This window comes from Chlamydotis macqueenii, chromosome 1, assembly GCF_036417535.1.
Source record: "Chlamydotis macqueenii isolate bChlMac1 chromosome 1, bChlMac1.mat, whole genome shotgun sequence".
Taxonomy (NCBI): domain Eukaryota; kingdom Metazoa; phylum Chordata; class Aves; order Otidiformes; family Otididae; genus Chlamydotis; species Chlamydotis macqueenii.
In genome coordinates this window covers 115,667,289-115,688,791 of record NC_141556.1, presented here as the reverse complement: position 1 = coordinate 115,688,791, position 21,503 = coordinate 115,667,289, and the positions used below count along the sequence as shown (strand labels likewise).

Here is a 21,503-nt window from a genome sequence, read left to right as displayed (position 1 = left end):
CCCAGGCAAAATCACGGAATTAAAGCTAAGATAAGATACAACTGAAAAAGCATTTCAAAGGACAGAAAAACCCATTCCAGACAGTGTGGTTTTATAGAAAGACAGGTGTGGTGAAAAATCTCTGATGCCATTTTTTGAGGGAACACAACTCGGAGCACAAAGGTAACCGCATCCCTGTAGCTATTTAAACTGCAGTAAGGCTTTGACTTAGTATTCCATACTGCTTTCTTTAAAAAGAACTATATTCAAGCCCCATTAAAGAGGTGTTAGGCGAATTAGGCTTCACAAAGAGTAACTGGAGAATGATCTCTGGCTGTTGCTGTTTCTAGCAGGGCTCCATAGGCACCTGATCCTGTTCAGCATTTTCATCGGTGATCTGGAAGTAAATGTAAAGTCACTGGGAATGAAAGATGCAGATAAAGATACAGTGATACATGGAGGAGCAGTCACACAGCACATGCTGGACAGCTAGTTAAGATGGATCTATTCAAACAATCCTAATATAATAAATTTAAAGCCTCAACCCTGGCAATAATATTTTTCATTGAGAACTGCCGATTTTTCATAAAATATTCTCCCAAAAGACAGTGAATCGTGGCACACAGAAAAGCTTGAGATACTAAAAAAAAAAAAGTAGAGCTAATTTTTTTATTTATGCATTTCTGCGGACAGACATGATCTTTGAAAACCTGGAGTGAAAGCCTGTGATTCCAAAATGTCATATACTTATCACACTGTCTATCCACAGTGACCAGTTTTTGGCATTCTTCATTAATGAACAAGGCATTATATGTGTTATATTTGTTAAATGCAAATACACGCTTAGCCTTAATTTTATTGAAGAAGTTTATCAGTTAAGCCAAGATGTAATGCCAAGGCATTGGGATTTAACTAGGCAGAGAAATGAGAAATGCAGACTGCCTTAATAAATACAAGAACTTGTTCTTCTCTGCAGAGGCACAGCACCTGGGCAGAGACTTTGGGAGCCTGCATCCCTGCCCTCAGTGGGCAGCACTCTTGAACCTCCTCCAGTCCATGAGTTGTGCTTTGGCTGGATGTCCCTTGAGAGTGAGCTGACATAACCTCAGGACTGCCTGGTCTGGGCATTCTGCACCCTCTGAGGAGAAAATGTTGGATTTGGTCATATGGTTGTTTATAGGACACTATTTGAATGCATGGCTCACAAGTTACTTCACTCTTTTGATTGTCACTTGTAAATGTCTGTCTGGCCACTGTGAGATAGGAAGCCTTTTTGTGTCATTTAAAACCATTTAACAGTTTGAAAACAAAAAGCCCCATCATTTCAGTTTGTAGGAGAAAGGGCAAGAACTAGGAAGAACTTCAGAAAGCAATGGAGAGCACCTTAACGCTAACGCTGACAGCCTGCTTCCCAGAACCGGAGCAGTGCAGTCCAGCTGCTCACGTCAAAGGGAGCTGGTTCTGTCAACATAAAAAGAGAAAGTTCTAACAATGGAGGTGTGAAAGACAGCTTTATCCCTAGAAACCAGAGGCTTGAGAATAGCAAGATCTGTTGTTTGAGCTCAAATTCAGAAACTGTACTGAGGAGAAATTGGGATAGATCTTCAAGAACACTGTACATGGGAAGCCAGCTGGAAAGACGTAGCTTCTTCTGACACAAGGAACGATGCTGTAATCTATGCAGGCAAGTCACGTAGACCTCAAATGCTGGTCTTGTGAGAGTCCCAACCAAGAGATTTAAGTACCACTGAGAGATTGGCTTCTTTCTGAGCTCTTAGCCAATCTTGGCTAGGGAGTTCAAGTTACCTGGGTGTGAGAATTCGTGATTGCCACTAGTAAGAGACAGCATGTAAAGATCGCAGTTGAGTCTATCTTCAGTGAGTTTATAGAGAGACAAGTTACCTTGATTCCAGGAAATCGTCTACTGTGATCGGAGAGAGAGGGCTGAAGAAAGTAGAGCTATGACATGTTTTACTGTCAGCTGGAGGAATATGGTGCCTTGAGTGTCAGATTCACTGCCTTCACATACAGGAATAGGTACTTTCTTGTTATTGGAATATATGATGGTTATGTTGCTCACTAATCAATATTACAATCTTGAAGGTAAGCTAAAAAAACCACAAAACCAAAAACCTCTGAAAACTACCTGCGCTCATGTGAGATCTAGGATATTGCTATAGATTTTTTTTTCTGTCCTAGAGACCGAAACCGCTGAGCTGTCAAATATCCAAATTCGTTCCCTAGTTCCAGGAATAAAGCAGCTGTTGCAATTGATCTGGATGGAGCAAAAAACTGAAAGAGCACATGGACATTGTACAGTCTGTTCACCAAATCAGTGGTTATCTGTCTGTCCACGAAGGAAACTCTCACCTGCAAACTGAGAAGAAAGCTGGCTGCAGAACAAGTGTTTTCAAGCCAACTCCCACGTCTCTGTTTGGCAGGTGGTGTCCTCAAACGATGTTACCATATGCCCCAGAAATGTTGGGTAAAAGCTGGTGGTAGTCAGGGGAAAAAACATCTAAACACTGAATCAGGTTTGTTATTGCAAGAAATATGTCTGAAGCCAGCAAAGCTCATGTGGCCAAGGAGCCCAGAGGCCCTTGTCTGAGCCTCTTTGAAGCTACTACCACAGCAAGAAATGTGGACAAGCGCTGAGACATGCAGGTCTTCCAACTCTCTGGATACCAGTTGCTTTTTTTTTTTCCCTACATTACACTGTCTGGTAGGAAAGTGATAGCCAGAAGATTTTGGATGTCCACAGTAGTCTCAGTCACACCTGTCAGGAATGCAGAGTCTCCAGTGAAAAGCAGGAGAAAACGGTGTGTCCTCTGGAGAGGCCCAGGAAGGAACTTTCCCTGCTCCCCTTCAACTGCCTTGGCTGGGAACTGTCTCCAGCCACTAACCCTTATTTTTCTGTATCATTTTGGATGGTAAGAAACATAGTTGAAGCAAATGTTAATACTGGCTCTTGATTACAGCACTGTGGTAATCAACTACCGTGGCGTGCTAATGGGTTTGAAATAATTGGTCCCATGCCCCAAACCTTTTTTCTTTATTTGTTTCTGTAGGGATAGCATAATGGTGACAAAAGGGACTGGGACATGGGATTCCTTGCTGCAGCTCTCTTGCAAGCACCAGCCCTCCCCCCTCTCCCGATCTCACTCATCTGACTTGGCACCAAGTTACCGTGTATTGCAGAGAAGAGTGTGGTGCAATCAGATCATGGATTTGGGTCCAGGACCTCTCAGTGTCTAAGGGTTATGCTGTGGCATAAGTAGATCTAGTTGTTGCAGATGGCTTTCAGAAGACACTTGACATCGACTTCTTTTCTGTGCGGATAAGCAGGTGAAAATCAGCAGACCAGATATTGTGCTAGGTGGCATGTCCTTGCCAAAACAGTAAGACCTTGGTGTAGACAGCAGTGGAAGAGATCTTGTCACTGCACGTTATACAAGGCCAAAACGTAACCTTCAGGGACCCCACAGAGATCCAGCAATAAAGACAGCTGACATGCAGCGGTGGCGGTTTGCTCGACAGTTAACTGAAGCAAGAAGGCACACTCTTGTGAACTGCCGGACTTGAACACGCACGCTTGTTTCACCAGGCGGTTGAGCAAGCTGGAAGAGTACACGCTGCCCTATATGCCCCTGGGCTTGACAGAGATGGATGAGCACAGTGAAGGTAAACGTTCTCCAGCCTTGACCAGTGACGTATCTGTACATTTGTTGAGGGAATGTATCAGAATTATCATGGGAAAAGAGACAGGAGATTTCAGTACAGAAATTAGATGATCCTCATGCCAACAGTAAGCAATGAATTATGTAACAAAGAAGCCAACAGGGGAGGATGGTGGAAGTTAAGAGGAAGAACTTCTTTCAGGCACCCCACTTGGTTTTATTGTTGGAATTGGGAGAAGTCTACTTGTAGTGGGGGTTAAAGAACAAATGTAACTCAATCAAAAAGGGCAAGTTGTTTTCTTTTTTTTTTTTTCTTTTTGAGGAGGGTATTGAAGAGTCTTTTCAGTGTTAAAATTGTTTTCTTACAGTATGTTTCAGGTCTAGAAAAATGGTAAGACAGGATGACTTCAAAACCAAAGCCAATCTCATCCAATACTGCTTTGCATTAATGATTCCTGGGCTCTCCACAAAACATTCCTCCAACAAACAACACTTGCCGTGTTCACAACAACTCTTTTGATGGGCAAAACTGAACATATTAGAGATAAATATGGATATTTTTAAGCCAAGTATTTCACTCAGTAACATGATGCAAAAGTCAACAACTTTTAAAAATTAATACTTTTGTTTAAGCCTTTGAAACACTCTGAGATTTTAATGTATATAGACTTCTCCTGCCAATTTTTTAGGAACAGTAAATTAATGGGAACACGCCTGTTACCCTATAATTTCATGTCCATTTCCATATGTTTGTTATATTGTTAGCTTGCTTCCTGCTTTGTGGTTTATTTGGGCAAGTTGCCTTTTTTATTGTTGTTGTTACCTTTTGTGAGCATGCCAGGGGCCACAGAGTGCCAATAAATTAGAATATTAGCGCTCCTTTTCACTGCTATATTATACTTGTCCCCCCTCCCCTACTTAGATGACCTAATCTTGAACCTCTGCCTAATCTGCTGAGCTGAATTTTCCGCGTCCTGATCAGATTAGGAGGAGCAGTGGGCAAATGCATCCTTGTTTGCATAAAACATGTTTGCCAGAAAAACAAAGTAAACCAAATGGAGAAAGCTGCAAACAGTGACCTGTCCTTAGACAAAGTTCAAAATCACAGGCAGCGTTAGAACTACATTCCCATTCAAGACGTGGGTGCTGCACATCAGCGGGTGCTGCATCTTTGTCTGGCACATCTACTACAGCTACCTTCACAGGACAGGGTCTATGAGCTTTTAGGGGATCGGGGACATGCCTGTCACAGTGAAGTATTTATGCAGCCTCTCTTTTCAGGCATAGGGGTTTCAGGTGGAAACACCCTACTAGAATAGGTGAGCTGTTCCATCTATCTGCCACTGGAGGGTATCTCCCCATTTTGTCAAGCCTAGCTGTATAAACAGCCTGGATGACAAGACTGAGGCTCTGGGATCTCTCCTTCTGCAGAGCTGCACACACTCCAAGCCTGAAGATGCTATTTTGCTTCACCTCAGTAGCTCAGACCAACTCTGTCTCCCGAATGCTGAATAGCACTCAACTGAAATTTAAATTAAGGTACTTGGGTGAGAGTGACAGAATCACATCTGTAAACTTTAATCACTAATGAAATGGCCTGAGGCTAATTCCAGGAGATTCTGCCCCAACAGAAAACCCTCTTTGGCCATGATGTCTCACTCCTAAGCCAACTGGTACTGTGAATGCTACACATCCATGGTTGGCAGGTGTTTCAAGTCATTTCACAACCATACTTCCAACTGATTAATACTCTCTCTGACCAAGTGTATTTGTAGTTTTACCTAGGGCTTATTTTGCTGAAGGACAGAAGTTCAGGTACGCGTGATCTTTGGGAAGGAAGGTATTGTCATTCTCCTGCCAGGACTTGCAAAACAAGGAAGATAAAAAAAAACAAGAAAAAATTGCCCAGATCTTCAGCCAAATATAAATCAATAATTTCAGAGTTACTTTAACCTACAAAAACTTAAAAGTGTTTAGGGACTGAGTCATTCACATATTTTAGGCAAGAAAGAAGCTTGCCTAACCTTCTGCATAACAGGCCAGAGAATGATAGACCATAGACTCCTCACAGTAATTTCTGGATGAGCACATGTTTTTCAGCTGTTCAGTCATCAAGCAAAAAAAGAAGTAATCAACAACCCATTTAATATTCTACTCTAAATTGTTCCAGTGAATCATTACCCTCATATAAAATACGTGTGTTTGTGTAGCATCAGCTTCCAGCCATTGCACTTCAGTACTTTACCATCTGATAGCTGTCACGGGGCTTTTGAATTGGACACTATGCTCTAAAAGATGCAGACAGTTCACAAGGAGCATCTTTGAGCCACTGCTCCTTGAGAAACTAATTCATTTGAGTTGATTTCTCTCACTTTAGGATGTGTTTCTGAAACTCAGATCAGTTTTTTCTTCCCAGTTTCTTTAAAACTCCTTTTAAAGAGTGCATTCTAACATAAGTACAACATTCTCGGGACGATCTAAGCAATGGTGCACATATCTTCCTGACCTCACTAGCAAATATTCTCTTAATTTGATCAAGGCTTACAGAATTGCTTTGGGAAGTTGTGTCCACCTGCTTTATCACTATGATTCCTACTTCCTTCTCAGGTGTGGCGTACAGGAGGCACTTTCCCATTCTGTGCGTAAAACAGACACTCTTACTTTCATAGTGTGCAACCTGGATAGCTGGCATAAGTAAAATGCAAGTTGTTTGCCAGTATACCAAGCAGTCCAGATTGCTCTGTGTATCCTGGTGGTGTACTGTTCCCCCCCTTCCTGTCACCAGCTAAGGATTTATTTCTATCCCGGTGATTAATACAAGCAGCGAGGAGCCGTGGGTTGAGAGACATTCAAACTGAATAATAACAGATAAAGTGTCATCTGTGTGTGCAATTACAAAAGTTGTAATTGCTGGATCTCTGGAAGCAGTGAATGAATGTTTCAGGCAGATTATCTTATCATACTGATCTATACTTACTTTATCTCTGGTTGTACTTACTTTACTGGAGTTGATCCAGAGCGGGACATATACAGTAAAATAAGGAAAAGAAACGTCACAAACGCAGCAAGCCCAACCCAAAAGGCTATGACAATAGAATCTGTGGACACAACACAGTAATTCTGTCACTGGTACCATAGCAAATACAAAACACAGCAATATAATTTATGATCGCTAAGCAAGTTGTGACATTTAATTAATTAAATTTAATTAAACCCTTGAGAGAGAGCAATCTGAGTGCCAATTTGTTAAAACTCTTAAGCAGTTTATTGTAGCAGTCCATGGCCAGGGCTATAGAAGAGGCTGGGGAAAAAAATCTAGTAAGTGTGAAGGTGAGTAACACTATGCATGTATTTAAAAGATAATACTGAGCACTGATGGTTTTCACAGTTTCAGCTGTTTGCAGGGGATACGGTTTCTTTCACAAAATCACAGCGCAGTAAGCAGTGTGGTACTCTAGACCGAGCCATTACCACTCAGTGTACAGCCAAACCCTGCTCTTAGGTGAAAAAGTACAACAATCCACAATCTTTTAAGATGATGCTTTTAGAGAGGGAATTCAAGCCCTGAAAACATTTTCTACCAAGAGGAATACCAAGGAAAGTTTGTTCAAAAGTGCCTGTGACCCTCACAGCACATCAGTCCAGTGGAAGAGAATGTGAACCTTTCCCTGTTCAGCTACAATAACTTCTGTAATCAACACAAAATAGTTCAAAATGCAGCCTACTTTATCAAGACTAAGTGGTTTCTTTAAGGAACAAGCAAGTGGATTCCTAGCACTGAAGTATGGGTTCACAATTGGTTTAAACAAGCATAAGACCCTGCCACTGCTGTCATCCCCGATTCAGATGATTTTTTTTTTTTAATTAATAAAAGAAAAAAAAAGATGAACTGATCCCTGATCTGGGTGACCAGTGCTAATGGGAGTATGAGCTGGTTTAGGGATAAAAGGGAGTTGCTCTTTCATGAATGAAGGCTACAGTGCTGCTGAAGTGACTGCCTCAGTTACAGGCTCACTGTTAGACGGGATAAATCTGCTCCTGCCCCGGTAGCACATTTGGTCATTGTTTCAAAAATGCTCCTCTCTGAGATCAGTGTGGTGGTGGTGAACATTCCAGTTAAAGCCTTGAAAAGGTTGGGTACTCTGCAGGGCACAAGTCGAGAAATGCCCTGAATTCATAACTGGCTACTCACTTAGACTGAGGTGAAAAAGAAGGGTCATTGACTCCAGAAACAAATATTGACCAAGACAAAATAAATCTTCCATCTGAAAGGACAGAAAACATTGTGTTCTTTGAAACAGGTCCAATATGTTTGATTAGGTGTTTCTTTGTGAAAAAGTTCAGAACGTGTTGTCATCAGAGCCACAAAGAGATTAGGGGGAATTATTCCAGCTCCTTTTAAACCTAAAACTAGAGCTGACCCAGCCGGAGTGTTATCAGAAAGCTAAGTTTTAGCTGAGCTACTGAGAAGTACGAATGTGGAGGATCAGCTTATTTTATTTTTCCTCTGTTAAAAAAAAGTTTTACTGAGATTTAATTCAGAGGACGGTAAATTAGCATGTGAGGGCCAATATTATGACCTGCTCTTCCCAGAGTTATTACGGGAAAAAGCGATGGGTTGCTACTGGCCAACTCCAAATTCTCAAGGGAGATTTAGGGGACTTCTGTCACATAAATAAATAGATAGATAGATAGGCAAGCTTATGGTCCAGGGATATTTTGAAAAGCTCAAAGTTTTTAAGTGTTCAAAGACATTGGGACAGAAATGAAGAGTTTGGATTTACAGAATTCTCTATCAGAACTATTCTGGTTTCATCTTTTAAAAGCAGCTTTACTATGATTCATGGAATTCACTGAAGCTAATCAAATTTACTCCAGGTCTCAGGGGGAGTGTGAACTATTGAGAGATAAAGAGAAACTTCCTGACTATTTTTAAAGTCCTGTAATTAGAATTTTTGTTTAGACTGGGATAACATATTTTAACAACCTATAAAAAACTTTTCTATTGCTAAATTTTACAATCACCTTTTGTGTGTGCGTGCATATGTTTTTAAATAGCCTATTAGTTCGTGGGCCAATTAAGCTTTTTATTATTTTTATACAAAACTGAGAGAGCTGCACAACACTATTAATAGAAAGCAAGACCATTATAGCTGGATTTAGATTCATTTTCATGAGACAAACACGGTCTCACAATGCTTCAGGGACAGGCCACATAACAGAGGAAAGAATGGGCAGAGGTTCAGGTCTCTGTTTTACACCAAATTAAAAAAAAAAAAGAGGAAAAATTGAATTAGGGAGCTACAATCCCATCGCAGGGGCTATGACGACCGTATGATTCATTTGGGCTGATTCAGCAATGCACCTAAACAAATGCTCAGGTCCCATTGCCTTCCGGAACATCAATACAGTGGTTAGTGTAATCATGGAGGTATCCTGCATTTTGACAAACTTGGAATGTTTGTGGCTATCTGAAGGAAAATTATCTTGTTTCATCTTCAGCACAAAGGGCAAGAACTTGCTGAAAGTATTTTGTCTACATACTTCCAAGCACATGAAGACAATAATCCCAACAGTGGCTTTTGGAGGTATAAGAATGCAAATACTATGCAAAGACAGGAAAACTTGTAAAGTATATCCATTGCATGACTAGTGCTTTTATTCAAAACAAGGAAAAAACTGACCAATTGTCAAATTATTTCCCTTGGTGTTTTCTTTATAACTTGTTACTCACTATCCTTCCACTGGTATTTGGGGAAGGAAGAATAAAAGTACCAAGATGAGTATTTGGAGAAGGAAGAATAAAAGTACCAAGATGACACAGTCTCCACTCCTCCTAGATTGCTGACATGGAAATATGTCTATTTTTATAGGAAGCAAAAAGAAAAAAAAAAAGAAAAACTTTCACTTCTCTGGCTATCAGAAAACCAAACCCAACACTTTCAGTTTAGAAATTGGTACGGCCAATGTGGACTTTTTAAAAGGCACAAATCATGGAGCAGAACTCCATTTTGACAAGCTGCTGAGAAATATCTTACATAAACAGCCACCCCAGGGAACTCAAATTGCCTTAACATTAACCTGCTGAGGGGAAAAAAAGTTTATCTCAAAGCCTACACGCGCTCTCTCTCTTTGTTCTTTGCCTGGGAGCTGAGCAGCTGAAATACAGAAGCCCGGTTTCCTGCAGCCCTGTTTCCCAAAGCTGAGCCCAAACGTGTCCTCTGGCGTCTAACAGGGCACGATGTCACCCCGCAGCCTTTTTGTCAGTAAAGGTCTTAACTCACAATGTTCTTCCTCTATTATCTAGTCACCAGCTGCAGGAACTTGCAGATATTTTGTACCTTTGAGGTCTCCACTCCTTTGTAACCACATCAAGTTGGAGTCACTGTAGGAGCAGATGAGATGGAAAACCACAAAGTATGATTGCATAAATAATCTCCTTAGAATATAAAAAAGACCTGAAAGGTGGCAGACTTCTCTGCTTCTTTAGGGGGAGAAAACAAAACAAAACAAAACAAATCAATACGAGATTGGTTTACTCTGCTTTTTAAATGAAAAATAAGGCTTATGAGATCACTCATAAGCACTCGCACACATGTGTGTCGTAATTTCCTCTGTGAAAGTATCAACAAATTTAAATTAAATTTAACAGGGGGGGGGCATCTTCTTTCAGAAGCATGATTTCTACAAGTTTCAAGAAAACAGGCAGCTGGGTAAAGAGAAATATCCTACAAATTGCCATGGAGGGAATTGCTGTAACACAAAATCCACCTCTATTATGTATCAGTCAACACAAATGTTAGAAACATGTTATTAATGAGAAAAAATGGGAAAGGTTAGAGTCCTGATTTCTGCTAAGCCAGCCACGTGCCAGGGACTTACAGCTAGCTGAACTCAGCAGTTTGGGGTTTCCCTGGTGGAATCTGGGGGTAGTTGTCTGCCCTAACTTTAACATTAAGAAAATCAGAGCAGCTGTCCATAACCTGCCTCATCCCAGAGGTATTATGGATCAAGATTTTCTGTGTGGAAGCATGTGGATATTTACATCACCTTCTTTAAGGCATGGTGCTCGAAGTTTGGAGGCAATAAACCCAAGGCTCATTAGAGTGAACAGGAAAGCTTTTTTAGAGGCAGTGCAGAATAAGTTTCTGCTCCCTTCTCTTATTCTTGCTCTCATAAGGCAAGTGAAGGACACAAAGCTCCTAGCATTGTCCAGTTCAGTCTTAGCTATTATAGAAAGACAGTTTCTTGCACTGTTAATTAGAGAGACATGAAAACTTTCTGAAAGACTATCACATTTTCCTTACAGACCAGATCACTCTAATAACCTTGGGGAAAGCAATTTTAATCTCTGGAACTATAGCTGAACAGCTTTAGTTGTCTTCAGTAAACTAAATAGCAACCAGTAAAGCCCATAGCTTTGTCACTCACATGAGGATACAACCATAGGTAGAGACTTGGAAAAAATTGAGGGAAAATGCTGCCTGTAGCCTGTGACTCAGACATGCCTTCCTGTTCTCCCTCGATCTTTCTCAATCCATCCACGTATACTCAATTAAGTTAATCCCTCAGGACATAGCTTGTCACTTTATCTTATCAAAACCTAACCAATGTAGTTACATTAGAAAAAAAAAATAATTACTTGCCACTTTTAAGCAGCCATAAAAAGACATCGCTATCCCATTGCGTAAAAACAAGTGTGAAACGGAATTAACTGTTGCAGGGTGAATTTGGTTAATGCTATTTCATATTATATACTCTGAAAATAGACTTCTAAACCCAGCAGAATCAGCTTCCACAGCAGAAAAGTATTTTGACAATAATATATGATATTCCTTTATCTTACAGTTCAGCAGCACTAAATCAAAGGACGAAAGGTAATAGAATATGTTTTCAGCTTGTTGTTCCTGGTTAGCGGAAACATACACTTCTGCTTTTACTATGGTTCTGAATGTTTCTCTGTTGTAACGCAAGCCTTACGTCCCAAGACAAAAGCACAATAGTCTTATGAAAAACTCTCCTCATTCAGTCATCTTTCATGAGAGTAGCATGCAGGTAACCAACACCCCAAACTACAGACTTGCAAATCATCAGGTTTCCACTTAGCAAACGACTAAAAAAGAATCTGTCCTAAATAAGAATTAGTATCAGCAGTCTTGTAGTTTCAAATACTGTAAGACAGAGGAAAGAATTTCAGCATTAGTAATAACTGCTATTAGAACACGGTCAGTTTGGAAGGCAGACACCCGTCCATACAAGCCACATACTTATAACCCAGCACGGTCTCTATTGCAAGGAAAACAAAAAATAAGTTAGTGACACAAGCTATGCAATATTTTTTCCTGTACTAGATTAGAACCTACTACTTTACAATACTTACATTTATTAACCTTCAACTTGCTTCCATCTACTGGAATCGGATCTATATAATCCCAATAATATTCATACGACCAAAAATACTCAGAGGAGTTTGTTCTGTTAGCCATTTCAGTAGTGCATTTTAAACCAGCTCAGAACTCCAACCAAATACTCTTTTTGCATTGTACTTCAGCGCCCTCAGAAAGAGATTGCGTAACTGATGCCTATGTAAATCACTCTGGGGTCCTGCAGCTCAAGGACTGCCTTGGTACTAAAAAACATCTAGCAGCAATGAATATTTATGTCTGACAAATAAAAAACAGCAGCCCTTAAAATGTAATTCTCACTTCCTGGTGGGCAGGTATGTTATTCCTCAGCTGAGATGGATGTCGGCTAACCTAAGAATGGGCTGGACAAGCGCCAACTGGATCACAGACCCTTCCCTCTCAGAAACTCGCAGTGCTCTCTGGAGCTACTGAAAACAGCTGGCCTGAAAGACCCTTCTGAATTGCTCTTGACGTAAAAACATAGGTAAGGAGTGACAAAATGTTTCAGAAAAAATGGACATATCAGAATACCCATGTATTTTGTTTTGCTACTTCTTCATTCCCTCCACCCCGAAGGCAATGGACGGAAAGCCAGGCTTCCAAGCAAGGCGAAGGCAGACCACTGGAAGGCTTTTGGCCCACGGGAGCCTAGTGCCGATGCAAACATAAGCCTTCGTGCTTCCCTGAGGTTCACAGAACTGAAATGGCTCACGCTAAATGTGAAACAGACCCTCGGGCCGCTTCTGACTGCCCTCCTGAAGCCCCCAGGCTACGCTGCAACCCGGGAGGCCTGGGCTGCTCATTCAGGTGCCGGCCCTGGCCTGACACAGAGGAAAGCCAGGCCTCCCGCGACACAGAGCCGGTAGCAGGGGCCGCCAACACAGCACAAAACCTGCCAGGCCGGTTAAAGGCAGCTTTCCGAACACGGATCGCCATCTTCTCCATGCCCCCCCTGCCCCCCCCCGCTATCGGATTCCAGCCCGCCCTGACGCGATGCTGCCCGGGTGGCAACGGCCTGGAAGCGCAGGCCTCCGGCAAGGACCAGACCGAGGAAACGCTTCGCGCCCTGCCCGCCCACCGCCGCCGTTAACGGCTGGGGGACACGGCACCGGGGGCGAGCGGGGGCCGTGACCGCGCTCCGCGCGTCCCCACCCCCGGGGCGGAGCGAGCAGCATTTCCCGCCCCAGCGGGTGGCGGGTGCGGCTCTGGCAGTGGGCGGGTGAGCGGGCGTCACTGCCGCTTCCGGCGCGGGCGGTTTGAAGGCGATGGCGGGCGAGCTCTACCCGCCGTCGCCGGGCCTTGTGGCGGAGCTGGACTCCTCCCTCTCGCTGCTCGAGTCGGGCGGCAGGCGGGCGGCGGAGGCAGAGCAGCAGCAGCGGCGGCCAAACGCGGTGGACGCGGACCTGCTGCCCATGGTGTTCCTCTGCTCCGGCTGCAAGCGGCCGGTGGGCGACACGTTGAGCTGGGTGACCAACGACGAAGAAGCGGGATGCGTCCTGCTGCGCCGTGAGTCCCGCCCGGTCCCGTGTCCCGCCCCCCCCCCCCCCCCTTCCCCCGGCCCTGCCTCGCGCGGCGGCCGTTGGTCACCACCCTCCCTCCCTCCCTCCCACCTCTGCGCAGGTGCAGCCGCTACCGTCTCGGTGGACGAGGAGCGGCAGCTCTCCAAGCGGCCCGGCGAGTGCGGATGGTGAGCCCCGGCCCCGAGGGGTGGCGGGAGGGGGTCCCCACCTGGGCCCTTCCCCTCCTGAGGGAGCCGAGAGGCCCCGGGGAAGGCGCTGAGGACAAACCTGAGAAGCGGCCCTGATTCGGCGGCTGGGAGTGCCCGTGTTCTCCCGGGGCTGGGCCTGGAACGCTTATTTCGGGTGCCCAATGCAAACCGGGTCTCGCTGAGATCAGCCGGCCTGAGGAGCCACTGTGAACGCAGTGCTCCTAATTACACTGTGTGAAGAAGGAGTGAATGCTCTCAAAAAGTCATAATAGACAATTTTTTTTTTTTTTGGGCTAGAGATGGGGAGAGCATTTATTCATTTCTCATGAATAAATGTTACATGTCTCCCATACAGCATGGTAGAAACATTATTCTGCTCTGGCTGCTCACTGACGCTCGGCAACATCTACAGATGCACCCCAAAGCACCTCGACTACAAGAGGGACTTGTTCTGTTTCAGTGTTGACTCAATTGAAAGGTAAAGGCAGAATTTTTGTGGGCAAGCCTGCTAGCCAAACTTCACCCACCAGATGTCATACTGAGGGATGCTCCTGTTAATGTTTGTGGAACGTCTACTGGTAGCTGTTTCTGCCACTTTGTTCCAGAGCGCTTTTCTGTGTTACTGCTGTTAGCATCACAATGCTGAAGCCTGAGAAATGTCATCTGTGTAATGTTAGGCAAACCCTAGAAAAAAATAAAATATCAGGGCAGACTTTTGTGTAAGGAATCACATACCATCCAGGAAAATAACACTAGGTGCACAACACAGGAGGGTTCCTTCTCATTTATCATCAGAAGAAACTGTGCTCCGAAATAGGCCTGTCTGTAAGCTATTAGAGGTAAACATTGTCAGCAGAGAATATGGACAGAGAGGGGCTTAAGCAGGCCTTAGGGTGAGGTTTGACCTGTACTGGTCAAGTCTGCTTTTTGCTTGCTAAGGTAGTCAAAAGCAAATCTTAAAACTGAGTAGGTGCTTGAATCTTTCACTTAACTGTCTTACAGTCAAAAACTGTCTAGAAAATGAAGATGTGCTATTGTATTGGTTTGAATTGGTTTGTAGCACTTAAAAGTGATCTTAAAATATTCTTCAATAACTATATCCTGAAAAGCACTGGAGTACTTTTATCCAAGCATTACTGTAGTAAACAGTGATAGGTTACCTTTATTTCTGGGCTAGTTTTAATGTTTCTACTTTTTGTTAAGTTCCAGTTTATTCCGCTGTATTTATGCGGATGTTCACCTTCCTCCTCTGGACAGTTTTTTTTGTTGGTTTTTTTTTTTTCCCTTCCACAGCTATGATACTTTGCTTTTTCCATGACAGTAAAATTATCTGAAACACTAACATGGCTGCAAAATGGCATTTTCTTGGGCGGTAGTGGTGATGGCTGATTCTCCCAGCTAGTGCTACAGTACTGAATAGCTTCATAATTTTTCACTGTTTCTTGGAGTTCTAACTTTCATAAGGTGGTGGTGTCTTGGTAGTTCTGTACTTAAAACTCTCTTCATTCCACCATACAGTTCATTTACAAGATTAGCAAACATGCATGTTGTTTTTCGTTCCTGGAATCATGCTTCCACTTTACTAGTGTATTAATCATAATCTGATAATCATTGAGAACAATGGATGAGTCCTACATTTGTTTTCTTGCCTTCAGAATGATAAGTGCATGATCTAAACTGCAGTGTATCAGTTACATTCTAGGGTCCTCAGAAAAGCAAGCTCTTACTGATGAGGAACCTTTAACTCTTGAAAGCCGAGCTGTCTTGGAAGAGGTGCTACAAAGGGTAAGAGTTAACTTTATCATTCTTTATTTAAAACACCTCTAGGAAATGTTAATATCCTTAAATAGTTTCTGTAAAACAGCGTATTTCACCCACATCAATTCGTTGGGTTCTAACATATGCTGTAATACTTCATGCTATTAGTATCTTGTATTATGCAAGTTTTTTAGTAACTTTTCCTTCCATTTTAATGGTAATTAGCTTTTTCTGTTTATCCAGCACATTAGATTCCTATTTATGTCTGTCAGTAATTGGAAATTTCATTTCTAATTAGTTCTCCTTCACTGCTCCAGATTTTCACTTTACTTTGTTTTAGTCATGGCTCTTCTTTCATGTAAACTGATGTAATACTTTGCTGTAACTTTGTAGTGAAATATTACATGGTAAATAAAGTTGACACTGCTGAAAACTTCTGATTGCAGACAGGGAGAGTTGGGAGCAAATTGTGTAACGAAGTCAGCTCTGAAAGCTGTTCGTTGTCTAGCAAAAGCTGAATGTGTGGATCTGACGCTTACCAAGGTTGGAGACAATTATGGATTTGAGAAAGTGTGGAAAGTTAATGTTAGTTTAGTGAACTTTCAAACTAGGATAGTAACAGGAATAGAATCAAATAGGATCGGTGATACAAGATCACACTGGAGTACTTACTGAAGTCTGCACTGGCTCTTGTATTGTCAATTTCTGTTTGTAACAGTGTATCTTTCCCTGTTTACTTTACAGGCAAATACTGTATTAAAGGCTCTGGAGACAAGACTGACTGCTATTGAATCAAGTATGGCTTCCCTTCACAATAAAGTCTGAAAGAAGCTACATGCAGGAAGTTCAACTGCAGCAGAATGATATACCTGCAACTTGTCAGTGGGAACATTGCAAAAGCTGTGCAGGGAACTGAAAGGCATTGGTGGCTCATGCTGCAGTAGAACAATGCTGACTATGAGTCCTCACCATAGATGAGGTGTTACTCCCTTTTCTGTTAAAAGGATACCCCAGGAAAGAATTAGAATTCTTAATCAACTTTCTGTAGACTTTTGATTTATATGTAAATATTTATTTAATTTTTTTATTTCTGAAAGCAAAGCATTTATCTCCTGACTTCCCTGGTATTCAATATCTACTGAACTGGGCATACTTCTTAAACCAACTAAAAAAAAAATCCCTGTGATGTCTAAAGGAACAACATACATCACTTTCCTTGTCTCCACAGCCTTTGCTTGACCTGTGTTCAGAGATGGGAATGGCACAATAACTGTGTCGTGGGTTTTTTTTTGTTGTTGTTTTTTTTTTTTTCCAAGATCAAGGCTAAATTGTAATATAAAAGAAGGCTTTAAAAGCATTAGATAAAATGGTTTTCCATGCAGAATTGAAGGTTATATGTTTTACAACTTCAAGGGGAGGAAAATAAACAAGGCTGACAGCATCACACCTTTACGTAAAGCTTGGTGTGTATTTGAGCAGTGAATTCAAAATGCTAACTGAGAACACTTGTCAGTATTTTCTTGTTTTAATGCAGATATTTCAGTTGTTTGTTTTTGATCTAGATATTTAACTAATTGTCAGGATTTCTTTTATGGTCTGAGTGTTCAAAGTAATTTTTTTCAATAAAACAAAAGCAAGCAGTTGTAGTCTAAAGGAAAAATAATTTTGAAAAGGATTTTTTGTTACCAAATACTACGTAATTTTACTATCACAAGTTTTATAGTTTTCTCCAAAAACCTAGAACGAATTTCCCACTGTTCTTCACCATTGGTAGGCACTGTTTCTCTTATAAAAGCTTCTCCTCCCACCTTTTCTCTACTACTTTGTTGTGAGGTAGAATTCAAGTTTTAGCCTGTGGTGATGGGTCTTGTATTCTTTCATGTTCAGGTAACTAAAACACTTTACTTGCATACCTGCCAAAGGAATTGTTACAAGCACTGATCTTTCCAATCAAATTACTCCAGTGCAATTTTTGAGGCAGTTTCTTCCCTAACAAGTTTTTGAATGCTGGTAAGACACATAATAGACTTTATCCTGGATGTCTGAAGAGAACCATGAACTCTGCCTTTTAATTGAAGGTTAGTTGATATCTTTACTATACACAGAGTATGTTTTTGTTGGGAATGTTACTAGTTGATGACTTGATAGATTACATTTTCAGACATAATGCTTTTTCCAGATAGATAAATGTTTTTTTTTTTTTAAACATGTGGATTTCCTTTTCTTTTAATGACAACTATGGGAGCAGGGACACAAGTCCATAAGGATCTCTGTAGACTTTTTTTTTGTAAAGATGAACACATGTTCAGTTTTTTAAACCAAAGATTTAGACATGACAACACAATCTTGTACATCTATATTCCAGCAAAGTATCTTTGCACCTTTTTGTTTTGCTGCTAAACTTGCATGTTTTTGTGATGCTCCTCTAGCCAAGTTATTGGCATTTTAGAGGTGGGAGACTGAACAACCTAATGTTTATCAACCTGGAGGTAGTTTCTAAGTGGGTTCTCGTATTTGTTGAATTATATTATGAAATAACCATTTTAGATCTGCCTGTGGTGGAAAGAACTGGGTTTGCTGGCCTCAAGCAGAACCTGTAGCTTTAAACATGTTTCTCCATTAAACTTGAAGGGCAGCTAACTGGGGTTCAGAGTGAGTTCCCCAAATAGATTCACCAGCTGAGCTCAATCTGAGACTTGTTTAGGTAGATTCCTAGTACCTGTCTCCTGTGTCCTATATATTGCTACTATGTTTAATGAAAGTAAAGTGTATATATGTAAGCAAGTATTCAAAATAAGAAGTGGTTGCTTATCTTAAGGTAAGCATGTGACTTCCATAACTATCCCTCTTTTCTAGCTACTGCAGGAAAAATACCTGCTCAAGGAGGAACCCAAAAAACATAATCCTACCAGTATGTCCCTGGACTCGCAGGCAAAAGTGACTACAAAAAATCTGTATTGGAGTATGTGTTCCTGCAGTGGAACATGCACAAGTAATACATTTTAAAAGTGTGTGTTAAGTACACGTTTTTATCCTTGGTTTAGTGTTATGGTCTTCTATTTCTTTTCTCTATTGAATACCTGTATTTGACATCAGTGTATATTTAGAACAATGTCTCTTAGCATATTGTAGGTGGGAGCTCGAATACATTAACACAACAGACTCTCTTAAAATAGCATTTCCACACGCGTGAGGATTGCCAGCTGCTGCTTTGCTAAGGTGTGCAATGAACAGTCTAAATACAGAATAAATTTCATATAGATGTAGAGATATATATATCTGCATGGGGAAATGTGTGTATTTAGGTACATGTTTTGTTCCAAGAAGCTGAAATAATATTTTTTACTGTTAGGTTCAATTAGGAGCTAGTATCTTGAGTAGCTAACTGGGCTAAAGATAATAGGGATTTTTTTCTGTTTAAACATATACATGTGTATTATGGTACACTTGAACAATATTTAAATGTTAAGGAAAGCTGTAGTTGCTCCCTAATCAAATATAGTAGCAAAATTTTAGTGTGCCAACAGGATGTACAGTATACAGTTATATGTAAAAGGTATTGCTCCTTGCTTAATAAGCAGTACCTATTACTAGGTGACAGTTCCTTCTATACCTAGTTTCTCTGTTTCTACCCTTGCAGGATAAACAGGAAGTTTAATTCTCCTTTGGGAGGATCTATATGCTCTATGGTACACTTCCTTATACTTGTCCTAGGCACTTTGTGTATTATACACTGGAAGGAGGAAAAATACCACTTCATTTGGTGAGTTCTTTAATTTTGTATGCAGTTAAATATGGCAGAGATTTAGTTCAAGTACAGCAGTACTTTGTAGGTCACTCTAATTATGCCCTTTAGAGAGAGGGAGAAAGTAGTATAACAAAATATGTCTTCAGAGGATTAAAATTGAGGTTTCAATATCCCTGATTCAAACTTTAAAACACTTCTGTAACTTGAAAACTGCCCTGAAACACTGATAAGCTTGACAAGTAAAATTTGACATGTGCAGAATCCACTAGCAGGAAAGGAATGAAGATGGGGAAGACAACATGTTCCCCACAAAGAATATATTTAAGGATGGATAATGTTGCCTGTGTTCTCTGTAGCTTATTAATAAATACATCGTGGAATTGTCAATTGAAGAAAAGTAGTAAACACAAAAGCTGTTACAGCTATGCTAGGAGATCTGTATATGCTTAGGAAAGATGAAAACTGAGTATTAACTTAGATGAGACTGGAGCTTTTATAAGATGCTTTTGAAAGGGGGATGGGGAATAGACAAGTAAGCTATATTTTAGTCCTACTCGTATGACTATAGAGTACTGTTTGCTAGAGTGTCAAAGAATATAACCAGTATTTCAGGCACATTAACTATTAAACTTAAACACTCCCCCTCCCTAGCTTGTGTCTCTAGTTCCAGGTAATCCTGACAGGAACCTTCCCACCCAGCACCTGCTGACCTCCTGTCTACTATTACAAAAAAAAAGGTGTTTCTGGTTGAAAAAGCAATGACTTCTTTCTTACAGATTTTGTCTATACTAGTATCTGTACTTGAAAACTGTTCCTAACAGCTTTATTTCCCAGACTGATCTTTGCCAGACATGGTTGTGTGACTTTAAAGGATATTGGTCAAAACTTTCATTGGTGGCAACTACCTTGTAAAATATCAGCATGTCAACTTTGACGTTAGCCCTGAGAGTGGCATGTGCTGGGGGGATAAATACATGCTATGCTTCGTATTCTGTGTGAGCAAAATCTAGCCTACTGTGCTCCTTAGTCTTCTCAAGTTGGGGGGAAAGCTGTTGAATGACAGTAGCGTTAACCACGTAGAAGTATTGATGAATGAGCTCTAAAGCATTTGGCAGCACAGATGTACTTTTCCATAAAGGCCTAGGAAACCTGAGGGAACCAATGTGAGAACAGCCTCTCCTTTTTGCACAAGAAAGTGGAGCATCCAACAGGAATGGCTAGAAAGCTCCATGCTGAGTTTGGCATCTGGTGGCCTTTCCAGGTGTCTTTATCTTTGTTACAGATGACACTGTCATCTGCTGCTGAGGTTAGGATTTCGAAGTTGTGAAGGTGACTTCCTAAGATGTCAGGGACAGCTGCTGATTGATTATTTTTTTTATTATTATTTTTTTTATTGCACCAAAATTTCAGGTTAGGCCAAGATTCATAAGTTAGAGATTGCTTTTATTAGTTTTTCAAACTTAGCACTGCAGCAGAGACTGGACATACCTTCCTGGAAATGTGTCCCAAACAGGCAATGTTCTTTCCTGAGTGTAGTAGTTCCTAGCTAATCCATATGATAATTATAGCTCTTGGTTTCAGGAGAGGTCTAAAAGATGAGGGTCTCAAAACTCTCCTGGCTGTTGTTGGACTCTTGTTTTGTTAATAAAAGCAGTAGAGAGAATAACTAGGAAAGGAGCAAAAACTAATGTTCTTGTCTGGATGTGATTTTTTGCTCTAAAAAATGCTTGAAAAAAGCACAGGGAACAGTTAAGTGTGCATTATATGGCAAGATGCAGTAGAGCAGAAGTCCAGCAGATAGCACTAGCAGTGGGCTGAAAATGGTGATTGCCGTTAAGCGTAAAGCACCATGGATACAGCTGGGGCTTCCTGGAAAGAGAGCAGGTAAGCAAGATGACTGAAAAGACACAGGGAAAGGAAAGAAGTGCAAGTGCAAAACACAACTGCTACTCAAGGTGGGACAGATCTTACTTTGAGGGAGAAGGGAGGTGGGGGCCAGGGTGACTGAGATGAAGGTGGAGATACTCCTATGGCTGTGCTCTGTACGCTCATGAGAAAGCAGAACAGCCCTTGACTGAGTCTTCTACATGAGGAGGTTAGAGTCCCCGTGTCCTCTACAGACAGGGAAAGAGGCTTCTTTCCTGACTAAAGGTGGGCACCTCATTTAAAGACCTGAGGTAGATGTGTAAAGTGAAATGAACCATTTGGCAGGAACCCCTCCATCCCTT

At 41.4% G+C, this 21,503-nt stretch overlaps 1 protein-coding gene across 1 annotated transcript; it reads left to right on the top strand.

Annotated features, from left to right (window-relative positions):
• The first annotated feature begins 13,276 nt into the window (after window positions 1-13,276).
• On the top strand, window positions 13,277-17,030 carry MIS18A (MIS18 kinetochore protein A). Its single transcript, XM_086739703.1, has 5 exons — window positions 13,277-13,567; window positions 13,682-13,748; window positions 14,125-14,247; window positions 15,461-15,554; window positions 16,272-17,030. Exons 1-5 carry the CDS (start codon window positions 13,327-13,329, stop codon window positions 16,350-16,352), a joined length of 606 nt encoding a protein of 201 aa, XP_086595829.1. The 5' UTR covers window positions 13,277-13,326; the 3' UTR covers window positions 16,353-17,030.
• Window positions 17,031-21,503: the final 4,473 nt, after the last annotated feature.